This window comes from Anolis carolinensis, chromosome 2 (assembly GCF_035594765.1).
Source record: "Anolis carolinensis isolate JA03-04 chromosome 2, rAnoCar3.1.pri, whole genome shotgun sequence".
NCBI classification, from domain to species: domain Eukaryota; kingdom Metazoa; phylum Chordata; class Lepidosauria; order Squamata; family Dactyloidae; genus Anolis; species Anolis carolinensis.
In genome coordinates, this window is record NC_085842.1 from 35,765,437 (window position 1) to 35,778,778 (window position 13,342).

General features: G+C 39.5%; 2 protein-coding genes across 9 annotated transcripts in view; one reads left to right on the forward strand and one right to left on the reverse strand.

The window, feature by feature from the left end:
* pxk (PX domain containing serine/threonine kinase like) overlaps window positions 1–1,112 on the forward strand; it is a 71,194-nt gene extending 70,082 nt beyond the window's left edge. For 2 of the 8 annotated variants that reach the window (XM_016991685.2, XM_062969637.1), the window contains exon 19: window positions 44–182. Coding sequence is in view for 4 of the 8 variants with exons in the window: in XM_008105429.3 (XP_008103636.1) it covers window positions 41–237 (197 nt within the window). In the remaining 4 variants the exon portion in view is untranslated. Of the gene's footprint in view, window positions 1–40 lie in introns of all 8 variants that reach the window. The other 6 variants (XM_016991684.2, XM_008105432.3, XM_008105430.3 and 3 more) reach the window with 3 other exon arrangements.
* pdhb (pyruvate dehydrogenase E1 subunit beta) lies at window positions 1,067–11,302 on the reverse strand. The gene is made up of 9 exons (XM_003217853.4): window positions 11,123–11,302; window positions 8,902–9,009; window positions 8,579–8,641; window positions 8,415–8,450; window positions 7,863–8,148; window positions 6,272–6,382; window positions 4,872–4,963; window positions 2,905–3,046; window positions 1,067–2,086 (listed from the first exon to the last, which is right to left on the reverse strand). The coding sequence occupies exons 1-9, from the start codon at window positions 11,228–11,230 to the stop codon at window positions 1,941–1,943; spliced, it is 1,092 nt and encodes a 363-aa protein (XP_003217901.1). The 5' UTR covers window positions 11,231–11,302; the 3' UTR covers window positions 1,067–1,940.
* Window positions 11,303–13,342: the final 2,040 nt, after the last annotated feature.

Genomic DNA, 13,342 nt, shown 5'->3' on the forward strand with positions numbered 1-13,342 from the left:
TAAATGGGGTTCCTCTCTTACCTACCTATTTTCTCCTCAGCAGGTGCCTCGACCATCCCTTCACCGCCTCCGCCACCAGCAGTCCCGCCCCTTCCTCCAAATCTGGATGTGCCAACACAGTCTGACCCTGTTAACAGCACAAGTCGGGGTGCCTTACTTAGCTCCATTCAGAATTTCCAGAAAGGAGCTTTGAAGAAAACAGAAACCTGTGACTACAGTGTCCCCAGAATCAGCTGAAACTAACTGTTGACACCAAGTTGTCTTGGACACACTTTCCACTTGTGTTCCAGAAACAATTTTTTCCTCATCTTGATTTAGACTCTGCCTGGTGGTTTCCTTGTTTTACAGCTGCCTGTTTAGAGCCATTTCAACCCTCTGCCCCACTCTGAGCAACTTGTTTGAGTAGCAGTGCTATCTCAGATGGCATCCTCCAAAATGGCAAAGTGTCATTTCTGTTTGAAAAGAACTTGTACTCCTTTATGGAATCTTGTTTTTGGTAGGTAGGATTCCTCTTAATAGAAAAAAAGAAAAGAAAAAAATTGCAAAAGCTCAATGATACAGTTCATTTGCTGAGGCCTGTTTCCATGGGCTTCTGAAAGGTTAACCTCTCTACACTGATGCGTGTTCATTGAGTTACAAAATTCTCTTAATCTGAAAACTGTCGTGATGCTCAAGTCTTCTTCTTTCCCTGCAAAACACTGAGTCAGTCCATGAAATTATTCCAATATTGTTAAAATTAGACAAGAGTGCATTTATGCAATTTAATTGGATCTGGGGATTAGCTTGGTGTATTGAGCTACTTTATACTTAATAGAGGACTTGCAGGGTATTTCTCATCAGACCAATTGTAGCATCAGTGTGAGTGGGCACGCTCTTGAGCTAGAAGTTAGCAGAAGAGCTAAATATCCTAATGTTTTAGTGAGGGAAAATCCCTCTCCTGATTTGCTCAAACCCTTAAATTGCACTTTAAGGATTATTAGTAATCCATTTTTAAAATCACGTATACATCAGTGTTTGTTGCTATGCAGAAAATGTCATTGTGTAAAAGAGTTCATGTAACCTGTGATATACTCAGTCATATTTTTATTAAAATAAATGTCAATAGAATTTCATTGGTGCTTGAATAGAATAAGCCAGAGGAATGTTTCCATGGGGAAAGCAAGTGATTCAGTACATCCCAACCACCCCAGTTGAAAAGTAGAGAGTGCTTTTCCTGCATTGGGGGGGGGGGGGGGGGCTGGACTAGATGGCCCATGTGGTCTCTTCTAACTAATGTTTTCCCCTCTCATAGGATCATAGAATAATAATCTGCAGTGAAAAGAAGTAATATTAATTTTATATTTTCCCCTTGGGGCAGTAGATTTGTCATGATTATATTTATAAAACAAATGGATTCAGGTTGACCACAAAAACTGCACCCCATTGTGGGTAATATATACTTCTGATGGGAACCTTCTGCCAACAGCTGGCAAGTTATTGTGTAAGTCTTGGAAAAAAGTTTAAGCATCCCATCTCCTAAATTGTTTTATACAGCCTGTTTTGATTTTAGATCTCACTTCCATCTGGATAAATATACTCAATCTTCTTGTTATTTTTTTAATTCAAACATGATAAGTTACAAAGAAAGCGCAAGCTGAGTCTTGATAGACTGCAAATCAAAGGAAGCCTGCTCATGTACAATGAGAAACAAGAGTTCTTACAATGAGATACTGAATATTAGTTTTAGATTTATGCCTGTTTGTTTCCTTCTTGAAAAGATGAAAAAACAGTATATGTCCTGTAACAGATTGTGTAGCTAACGTCACTTCCTTCCACATTGCCATCCTCCCCATGTGCTATACAAGGTGCAGTTCCATATACAAAGGCTTGTAAGTACATTCCATAAATACTTTTAAAGACATATAGTTGAAGAATCCACCACATTCAAATACATAGAAGATCTAGATATTTAGTGTTTTCTTCACCGCCAGTATTATGTCCTTTACTTGAGGTATGCAGTTATCCTCCAAAATTTTTGCATAAGGCATAGGAACGTCTGCCCCTGTGACACGAACGACCGGTGCATCCAAGTGGTTGAAAGCAGGGCCTGGAAGCAGAAGATGACAGCACAACTCATCAAGATAAAGATGTTGGGTATAGAGTGCTCCCTCACCCTCAATGTCCGAATCAGCTTCGCATGATTCAATCTAGACAGCTGAATGCCTGATTAAGGGGACTGATAGCAGACTGAGATTCCTGCCATAACAGCTTGAGCTCTCATTAAGGCTACATCGATTCTTCAAAAATATGGAACAATCTCAAGAATTCCTGTTTTAAAAGTTGCAGTTAGGGTTGAGGAAGTATTTCACATTGGCTAAAAACCAGTGGAATATCCTATCTTATAATTTAGCACGTTATTAATCAAAAACTATTGTGAAATTTAGTAAACTGTACAGCACCATAAGATAGAAGCTCTAAATAGTCCACAATTTAAAAACACAGCAACACCAGAGGCACTCTTAAGTGGCCAGCTACTGGTCAAAGGACATTTAATATAATGCCAAGTTGTTGGTTTTTTAAAAACACTTCCTTTGTTTTTAAATACATTGCAACTTGTACCCTTGGTTCGCTTCTGACATGATAAATAAATATCTAAATAGAAGGATTCTAGTGGCAGCAAAACAGACAAGAAGCCTGCTTCATAGCAAACTAAAAACAGTACTTAAAGACCAATTAAAGGCAGATTCAAACCAGGGATGGGAATTGCCTGGCCTTCTATATGTTGGACCATAACTCCCAGCATACCTCACCCCTTGGGCTGCTGGGAACAATATGTGGAAGACCTTATGCTTACTTCATATGATAAACACAAGTGAAAAGAGATATGCAGCAAGCTGATTTGTAAAACGGAAAATACAACCATACCTTCCATAATCCTGGCACAGATTTCTGCTCCCACTCCAAATTGGGGCCAACCACCTTCCACTGTCACAAGGTTATTTGTCTTCATAACGCTGGCCTCAACAGTTTCGATATCCATGGGCCTAATGCTGCGGAGGTTTATCACCTGTGGAAGAGACTTGATTACTCTTTAGATCATGTCCAGTCCAGGCAACAAGCACATGACCTAGGTTTAGAGCAGAATAAAGTTCACAAAATATGATTTCTCCATCTGTTCCAAAGATCAGGGGAGGGGGGAATGGATGGAAATGGCCTCTCATTCTTACATGGATGACAGATCAACCCATCTTCCGAAGCCCAGCTTTAATGGCACTGCACACTTGCAGTGCATCTATATGGGACAAATACCCTGGAAATAATCTGGACTGGAATACTCCAAATATGCTTTGCTTGGGGGGGTGTCCACACTAGTTGCTACTGTGACAGTAAGAGAAAGTTCACACCATCCAGCAGGGGCAAGCCAATGGAAGGCCACCCTTACCTTTGTGGCTGCCACCGTTGTAATGGAAGCTACACAGCTCAAAAGAGCTCCTGGTTGCTGTTCATCTCCTTCACCAACACTAGCAAAAGCGTCAGTGCAACTCGGAGAAATGGAAAAACTAGATCACCCCCTTCCCTCTCTGTGTAGCTCTGGAGATTTTAGAAACATCCGCAAAAGCAATTATTACCAGAAAATCCTTTGAGCTCCGTGGCAGCAGCTATGGTGGCAATAAGACAACTAAGTGCCATCCCTGCTCCTGGGGAAAGCAGGATGGCTATGTGAATAGCAGTGGCCAGTTCTGAATTAGAACTGATCCAAATGGTCACATTGCCCTAAAGTGCAGGGAAGCTCTGGGAGTTTCCCTGAGTTTGCATAATGCAGGGCAAGATAGCATTAGGCAGCCTTGCCCTGTGTTGGGGTGAATCGACTGTGTGTGTCACGTAGATGCTACAGAATCCATTCAGTCCTTTTCTTCAGATTAAGGTTGAGACGCTAAGTCATATGAATGACATGAATTTATGATGAGAAATGTCAGGATAATGGAAGTAGGACTTACAGCAAAGTCACCATCTGCTTAATTGTGCCTCAATTATGTATTAATCAACAGGTCTATTAAATCTGCATGTTGTATTGCAATAGTTGGAAAGAGAAAAAAGATTGATAAGTATCCCCGTAATTAAAAACAGTATTATCTCTTGGTGAGGCAAAATGGAGTTTCTATCTGAAAATGGCACTCAACCAACTATTTTTATGTGAAAGGTAATTTTGAGGAAATTAGAAGCACTTTAACTGAGATGTTTTATCAGATGGTGTGTATCTGAGTGGCACAACTCCTGCTTCCAAAGTCCCAAATACAATCCCTACCACTTCAGACAGTGGCACTGAGAGACGCCAGCCATCTTGATGACTTAAGAAAAGGGAGCTTCAAATGTTCCATTAGCTGAATAATTAAAGGAAAACCAGCACCACGTACACATGCAAGATGATTCAATTTATTGGCACAAAGCTTGCTTTACTTTGGCACCTCAGAGCACTGCTTCTTAAACTGTGGGTCCCATCCACAAATAAGGTCCCCTTTGCTCAGTGTTGGGGTCACGAGAAATTTGGAAGCCGTAAACGATTTCTGAATGCCACCCATTTATACAAATCTGTTTGCAACAACGTGCTGCATTTATAATTGACTCTGCAGAAAATGCTTCAGCTGGACTCCCTAAAAAGGAAAAGCAGCCTGTTTAGCAAGCCTTGAAATAATGATTTTTTTTTCCTGCAAATGTCTGATTTTTATCTCTCTTTTACATACCTATATAACCTGTAAAATGTATCGGATGGAAAGGAGTCACGAGGAGAAAAAGTTTAAGAAGCTTTGCTCCTGCATTCCCTTCCCATTGATGCAATGAAACTCAAACTGCTACCCAAAGACTGGATTACAATCCTATTAAACAACACACACCTCACACTCCACTCCATCTTTGGCAAGGACTGCAGCTGCTTCCACACAGTGGCTCACAGGTCGTGAATGAGACACTAAAGTAATGTGCGTTCCTGAAACACAGAGATGACTGAGGATTGCTGCACCATTTCGAAGACATCCTCCCCATATTACTGACAGCAGAGTACCTAGCAGTTACCATCTCCTTTAATTTTTTAAAAAACTTAAAACACTAAGATTCATTGACTATTTCTTAAACAGTACTTACAGCTTTATTAATAGTTGTATCTAATACCATGACATTCAATAGAAAGGGCCTGAGTGTTTTTTGTTTCTCACTGAATGTACAGTCATTCAGACATTTAGGCCCCTTTTAACTAGTCAAATCTTCCCCTTCACATCAAGGATAAAAGGTCCTAACTGCAGATCTGTGCATGTACGTACCTCAAGGAAAATCTATCTTTTTTGGAAAATCAAAATAGCAGAAATCTATTTATAGACATAGCGCAGCATATCAAACACCCTTTCATAAACTAACCAACAATAAAGGGAGAGCATGTATAAATCAGCTGCTCCTACAGCGATTTCTGGCAAGCTTTTTTTCACTTATTAATTTGCATGCCTTCTTTAAAAATTAGTTCATCTCTTGAATCTGCAGCTGCAACAATTTATGTAAAATTGTCTCATTTACGAAATATGCCTCCTAATGATGGGTTATGTTCCCTTTCTCTTAAGTTTTTGGTTTGTTATTTTTAGTCTTTATTGACAAATATACAGCATATACATTCCTCCAGGACAACTCTATGGTGAACTTCTACTGGAAGCTGATAATAGAGTTGCACTGGAGAATCTAGAGATACCTTGTCCATAGAGCAGCAATGAGAATCTAGAGATTCCTAGAGGTGTTCTGTCAGCTTAAAAAAATTGTAATTTGGATTTTCCCTATTTTCAAGGGGGTTCTGTAATCCTAATTCCAGCAGATGTGGAGGGCTGACTGAATTTGATTGTTAATGTTCATAGTCAAGACCAGTGTATGAGGCAGAGGTTGCCAAGGAAACCCATGGCATACACCCCCCCCCACCAAAAAAATATGGTAATGTCTCCAAAAGTCAATTTGATCACGATAGCAAAAGGAACAGACATCAGATCTAAAGACTGCCATTTGGTTGGTGATAAGAGCTAAAAATTCTTTGTGAATAGAGTAGAACACATTTTCATAAAGAATCACTTCAAACAAAATTATTAGGACATGATAAGTACACATCAAGGAGGGATACAATATCTGAGATCTACAGAATTAATTATGTTTAGAGAATCACAATCATTTTGTTACACATCTTTGTACAAAAAAGACAGTTTCTCCAGCTGATCATGTAAACAGATACTGGACTACTTCAGCACGAAAAATTGGTTTTACTTACCTGGCCTTTCTATCTTAGCCTTTCCGATGGGAACAAGGAAGTCCTTTGACATGGCCTCCTCAGACATTTCAAAGGGCACTCCATACATCAACTCGTTTTCCAACATTACAACTACAAAGATAATTAAAAACATACAAATGAATTAAATTTGCAGACAAAGACTCTTAGAACCCACCACAAAAAGGTCCCATATTCCTAGCTGTGGTTCTGTGAAGCCAAATCAATCTTCCCAAGCCCTAAACTTCCCAAACATCAGACTACAGCTCCTATTATCACTAGCCAGTATGCCATGTTTAATTCAGCACAGGACAGCAGGTTGGAGAAGACTGAGATAGACCCAAACAAACCTCTGCTCATTGACTCATGAAGCATATCAGACAATAATGGCTCATACAGATTGGATTTGGGGTATATCAAATGCATTCCACGTGTACGGATTTTGAAATCCCCAACAGACAGATTTGCAATATTCAGGTGGAAATTAGGTGTGTGCTTTGTAAATTATTAATTCATTTGCTTCAGCTAATAAATTTGTTCATTTATTTGTATCAAAGGTAAACTGATAAAGGCATGAACTGACTGCATGAACAGTTGCATACATAAGGTTTGGTAGGTCAAAGTAAAAAAAAAAACACAAGACAGTAGCTAATACCTTATCATTACTTCACTCAGTCCTCTACTTTCTGGCTGTATTCCAATAACTGCATATGCCAAATCTTATTTAGATATAACATTTTTTCCCAAGTCCTTTCCTTTCCACAATTCTCTATCATAATTTTGACTAAATCCACCAAAACGCATGCAAAGGTTTTTATGTTATTGTGGAATATTAATTAAACTTGTGTAATTATAATTTGGCAGGGAGCCAAAGAATGGCTTAGACTTATGTAAGCAGCTCAAATCTAAATTTAACACTTAAGTTTACAAACTAGACAACACAAGACGTTTCTGACTGCAGAACTATTTCTCAAATGCCCTTTCATTCATGGAACTACTTGCAAGGCTGTTTAGATCTCAATTCTGCCAGGATTTTGTAGTAACAACATTTTAAACTTCATTTACACCCCTACCTTATCTGGGAGATGCATTATAGTGCCTGGGACAGTGCCTATAAAGTGGGCTGCTGTGGTCCTAATACCAACTCCAACTTACATTTGCTTCAGCTTATTATAATTAAGGATTTAAAAGAGTTGCCATATAATTTTTTTTCATTTCCTAAATTCATAGACTACTTTCAGTATTTAACAGTTACCAAAGAACAACCAAAAATTGGTAATGTAAGCCTAAAACAATTCCAAAACACATACAAGGCTGAGTCCATGAACCACAGGAAGGGAGAAAATTGAACACAACAAAAAAGCCTGCTTAATCTAGTCTTTCCATGAAGAATAGAAAGGGTTTGTCCCTCCTTCTAGGGGGTTATGAGATTCCTGAACTTCACCTCAACTTTTCAGCCACACCTGAGACACTCAGCATAGGACTAATGTTATAAGTACGATCTCTATTTGAAATGCCAATGACTGCAGTAAATGTTATACAAATACCACTCAAAAAGCCATCACAAGTACATAGTTTTCCTTGCTTTGTGCACCTGGATTATCATCCCGGATTGAGGATTTAAGGAGACCTTTTGCGTCTTCTGCACTCCAAGGGCTGACTACTTTCAGCCCAGGACAGTGTCCATACCAAGCGGCAAAACACTGGGAATGCTGGGCTGCGACCCCGGCTGATGCTCCATTCGGGCCCCGGAAGACAATGGGGACAGGCACCAAACCAGCAGACATGTAATAAGTTTTGGCTGCTGAGTTTATAATGTGATCAATAGCTTGCATGGAGAAGTTGAATGTCATGAATTCACAAACAGGTCTTAAGCCAGCCTGTTAACACAAAGAAGACCAGTTAATGAAAAATAACTACACATTTTATCTCCAGTCTGTCCCTCTGTTCAACTGTTTCTTCAATTCATCCGTCTTGGACTAAGAATCTGTTGTGCCTGTTCTTTTTAAGCCGCTTATACACAGATGCTGATGTTTATAAATAGTGGAATATTATCAATTCATACTCTATGATTTTTAAAATTCAATTAATAACATTCAGCATTTAAAACATTATATATGCGAAAACACATTTAGAAGGCACATACCATGGCAGCTCCGACAGCAATTCCAGTAAACCCCATCTAGGAAGAAAGGAGAAAAGTGTAATAAATACTGAAACTCTCATCACATTTTCTGGAAATGCATTTCAAAAACAGTAGTGTACTTGGTTTACTTTTTAAAAAAAAGTAAATATATTTTGATTTCATACCTCTGATATAGGAGTATCTATGATTCTCTTATCACCATATTTCTTCCAAAGTCCTCTGCTAATCTGTAGATTTAATAGAGAGGATTAAACTATTGTTAAATATTCTATTATATTTTAAGATGATGATTTCAAAGTGGACGTCATTCTACAGATTGTTTGTTTGAAACAGCATACACCTTTTGGTGGCCTTTTTGTATGTTTTAGTCTGGATTTAGGAATTTGAAAATGGCTTCAAGTTACATTACTGAAAAAAAAGCCAGGATATAAATGAATAAAATAATAGCAATGATAAGAAGGATGCCCTCCACTGAGTGTCTTCTTACCTTGTATGCACCATCATACTGAGCAACTTCTTCCCCCAGCAGGAAAACTTTTTCATCCCTTTCTAGCTCATCATCCAAAGCCTGGTTCAAAGCATCACGGACAGTCACCTATAGTTGATAAAAAAAATTAAAACAAGAACACAAGTAATTTACTTTACTATAATCCTACTCAGTTATAAGAAGGAAGATATTTCAAAAGGCAGTTGACTTGGGAACACCTAATGGAAAAAGTGAGTAATTTGTGCCAATCTCATCAAAGGAGTAGGAAGGATGGATCAGTGCAGGGTTGAATGTTAAAAGGTACACCTGATATACATACTCTGAGGGTTATTTTACAGTATACACAACATTATTAATAATTGTGTGCCTGAAGCAAAGTTTGTGTGCATTGAACCACCAGAGAGCAAAAGTGTCACTATCTCAGATAGCCATTTTGGAGTATTTTGAATAAAGTCACTCCACTGACTGCCAATTAGTTTTTCGGGCAAAGTACAAGGTGTTGGTTTTGATCTTTAAAGCCCTACATGGTTTGGGTCCAGGTTACCTACAGGATCACCTTCTCCTGTACAATCTACCCCACACACTTCGGTCTTCTGGGGGTCTTCAGGGGAGTAATTGCTCCAAACAGCCAGAACCCGACTGGTAATCGTCACCCAGACCTTTTCATAGGCTGCCCCACAACTGTGGAACAACCTGATGGAAGAATTCCAATAGCTAAATTTGCTGTGGGAATGTTAAAACCATGAAAAGACTGTCTTTATACATAATGAATTTTAATTCATGTTAGGAATTGAAGTTCAAAACACCTGGAGAGCTGAAGTTTGCCCATGCCTGGTTTAATGTCTGTTTTGTCCATTTTAATATGTACAGTAGAGTCTCACTTATCCAAGCTAAACGGGCCGGCAGAAGCTTGGATAAGCAAATATCTTGGATAATAAGGAGGGATTAAGGAAAAGCCTATTAAACATCAAATTAGGTTATGATTTTACAAATTAAGCACCAAAACATCATGTTATACAACAAATTTGACAGAAAAAGTAGTTCAATAGGCAGTAATGTTATGTTGTAATTACTGTATTTACGAATTTAGCACCAAAATATCACAATATATTGAAAACATTGACTACAAAAATGGCTTGGATTATCCAGAAGCTTGGATAAGTGAGACTCTACTGTATTTCATAGAGATACATTTTGGACTGTAACTTTAATGGAGGTATGTTTTAGTGTGTGTATTTCTAGTGTTTTTGCTGTGCTTATGTATTATGTCGAGCCATGAGGAGAGGTGGGTAAGAAATAAAATCCTTGTTTTTCCATCATGTCTCCTTGGGAACCCCTCCCGCCAACACCAATAGAGTGAAGAGAGGATAGCCAAGAAGACACAGCTCCATCATGTCTCCTGCAACATCACTTGGGAGCCCCTCAATATATGTAATGTAGTAATATTTATTGCATGTATATTATAATATATATACATAATTAACATTAATAATATTATATATACACACACACACATATACATATATATATACAGTAGAGTCTCACTTATCCAAGCCTCGCTTATCCAAGCTTCTGGATTATTCAAGCCATTTTTGTAGTCAATGTTTTCAATATATCATGATATTTTGGTGCGAAATTCGTAAATACAGTAATTACTACATAGCATTACTGCGTATTGAACTACTTTTTCTGTCAAATTTGTTGTATAACATGATGTTTTGGTGCTTAATTTGTAAAATCATAACCTAATTTGATGTTTAACAAGCTTTCTGCTGGCCCATTTAGCTTGGATAAGTGAGACTCTACTGTATATATAATATATAATAATTAATATTATATATATATATATATACACACACACACACACACACACATATACAGTAGAGTCTCACTTTTCCAACGTTCTGGATTATCCAATGTAGTCTGCCCCCCCCCTCCCCGATCCACAGCTGTTTCTCTAGGTAGCAAGGCCTGAGCTTTTTAGATTTCACTTCCAACAATAATGTTACTGCAGTTTTACAAGGTCTGCACTCTTTCTGGCGCCTCGCCGAACTCCACGATGCAGTTCCCCATAGCATTGAGCCATGGCAGGTAAAAGGCTGCCAAACTGGACTAATTCCTCGGTGTAGACGCACCCTCTGGCCGACCTCTAACTCCAAGCAGCTCCTTTACCAAGCCCAGCTTCCCATTCGGAGACTCTCTCCCTCAGGGATGCCCCTACCTGAATGGCGGCCGGCGGAGAGCGGTGAAATCCCCGCCGCGGGAGCCCCGAGAGCCGCCCTGCTCCCACTCGCAAGAGGCCTTTCAACGGCAATACCGCTACCGCCATCTTGGATTTGCCCTCAACCTCACCGGCGCCGCTGCGTAGCGCGTCAAGGGCACGCCCATCGCCGTTGCCTCGCAACCAGTTAAGGCAAAAAAAAAAAAAAAAAGAAGGCGGGGATATCCTCCAACTCTCGCGGGACGGAATCGACGAGAGTTCAGCTCTATCGCCTGACTTATCTATAGTCTTGCCTGATGATGGGAGCGGTGTTCCCTATACAAACAGAAGGATACGGAAAGCTGATTGGGACAAGAATGTTCCATCCGCGCTGGGTTTTTTTTACCCATTTCTCCCATTCTGAAAGATTACTAGGGAACTTTTAGCACTCAAGGGGGTGGATGAGAAAGTCTCTGTATATTTGAAGGAACAGTTTGAATATTCAGCTAAAATACATATTCAGCTTCAGTAGACTCTCACTTATCCAACATTCTGGATTATCCGACGCAATCTGTCTCCCGGCCGGATCCACAGCTATTTCTCTAGGCAGCAAGGACAGAACTTTTTACGCACTTAATTTCCGACAAAGTTATTATTGCAAGTTCATTTTATGCAATTCTATCTTTATTTGTAGTCAATTTGTTAGTAGCCAATGTTTTTGTAGTCAATGTTTTCAATACATTGCGATATTTTGGTGCTAAATTTGTAAATACAGTAATCACTACATAACGTTACCGTGTATTGAACTGCTTTTTCTGTCAATTTGTTGTAAAACATGATGATTTGGTGCTTAATTTGTAAAATCATAACATAATTTGATGTTTAATAGACTTTTCCTTAATCCCTCCTTATTTTCCAATATTTTCGTTTATCCAACATTCTGCTGGCCCGTTTATGTTGGATAAGCGAGATTCTGCTCTATATTCAAAACAAGAAGTTTTATTTCCCTGGGTTGCTATGAGTTTTCTGACCTATATGACCGTGTTCCTGAAGCATCATCTCCTGACGTTTCGCCCACATCTATGGCAGGCATCCTCAAGACGTTGTGAGGTCTGTTGGAAATTAGGCAAGTGGGGTTTATTTATCTGTGGAATGTCCAGGGTGGGAGAAAAAACTGTTGTCTGTTTGAGGCAAGTGGGAATGTTGCAATTGGCCACCTTGGTTAGCATTGAATGGCCTTGCAGCTTCAAAGCCTGGCTGTTGCTGCTTGGGGACATCCTTTGTTAGGAGGTGTTAGCTGGCCCTGATTTTTTTTCCTGTCTGCATAAACCCAATGTCAAACTGGTGGCAGGGATGATAAACTTTCTTCCTTAATCTTCTGTTGTAAACCACTTTTTGATGTTTATTCGTTCCATCATTTCTGACTCTTCGTGACCTCATGGACCAGCCCATGCCAGAGCTCCCTGTTGGCCATTGCCACCACCAACTCCTTCAAGGTCAAGCCAGTCACTTCAAGGATAACATCCATCCATCTTGGTCTTGGTCGGCCCCTCTTCCTTTTTCCTTCCATTTTCCCCAGCATCATTATCTTTAAACCACTACCACCCCCTTATTTTCCATGAGCCCATTCAAAACACCTTAACAAGGAAAATAAATAAAGGGGAAAACAGTTATGTTCTAAAAGTATTGCCATGAATACTGTTCAGACATTAGGAGACACCACAATGAGAAGCTATATATTAATCCAGAAGACTGAATTATTCTTGAAGAACCTTGACTAAGTTGCTGACAAAGGCCCATCTACACTGGCATATAATGCAGTGTAGCTGTAGATGCTGACAAAGGCCCATCTACACTGCTGTATGTATAATGCATTTTAACAGCTAGGCTAAGCAGGTTAATCACCAAGCTGCAATAGATCTTGCCAACCAGAAGGCTGAGATGTATTGTTGAAGGCTTTCATGGCCGGAATCACTAAGTTGCTGTGAGTCTTTTGGGCTGTATGGCCATGTTCCAGAAACTTTCTCTCCTGACATTTCGCCCACATCTGTGGCAGGTATCCTCAGAGGTTGTGAGGTAAGTTGAGAGTTCGAAGCCCGGGTCAGGGTGAGCTTCTAACCTTTAGCCCAGCTTCTGCCTACCTAGCAGTTCGAAAACAAGCGTGAGTAGATAAGTAGGAACCGTATTGAAGTGGGGAGTTATTTAGGCTCAATGTTTGATCATAAAAAAGTGGAAGTTTAT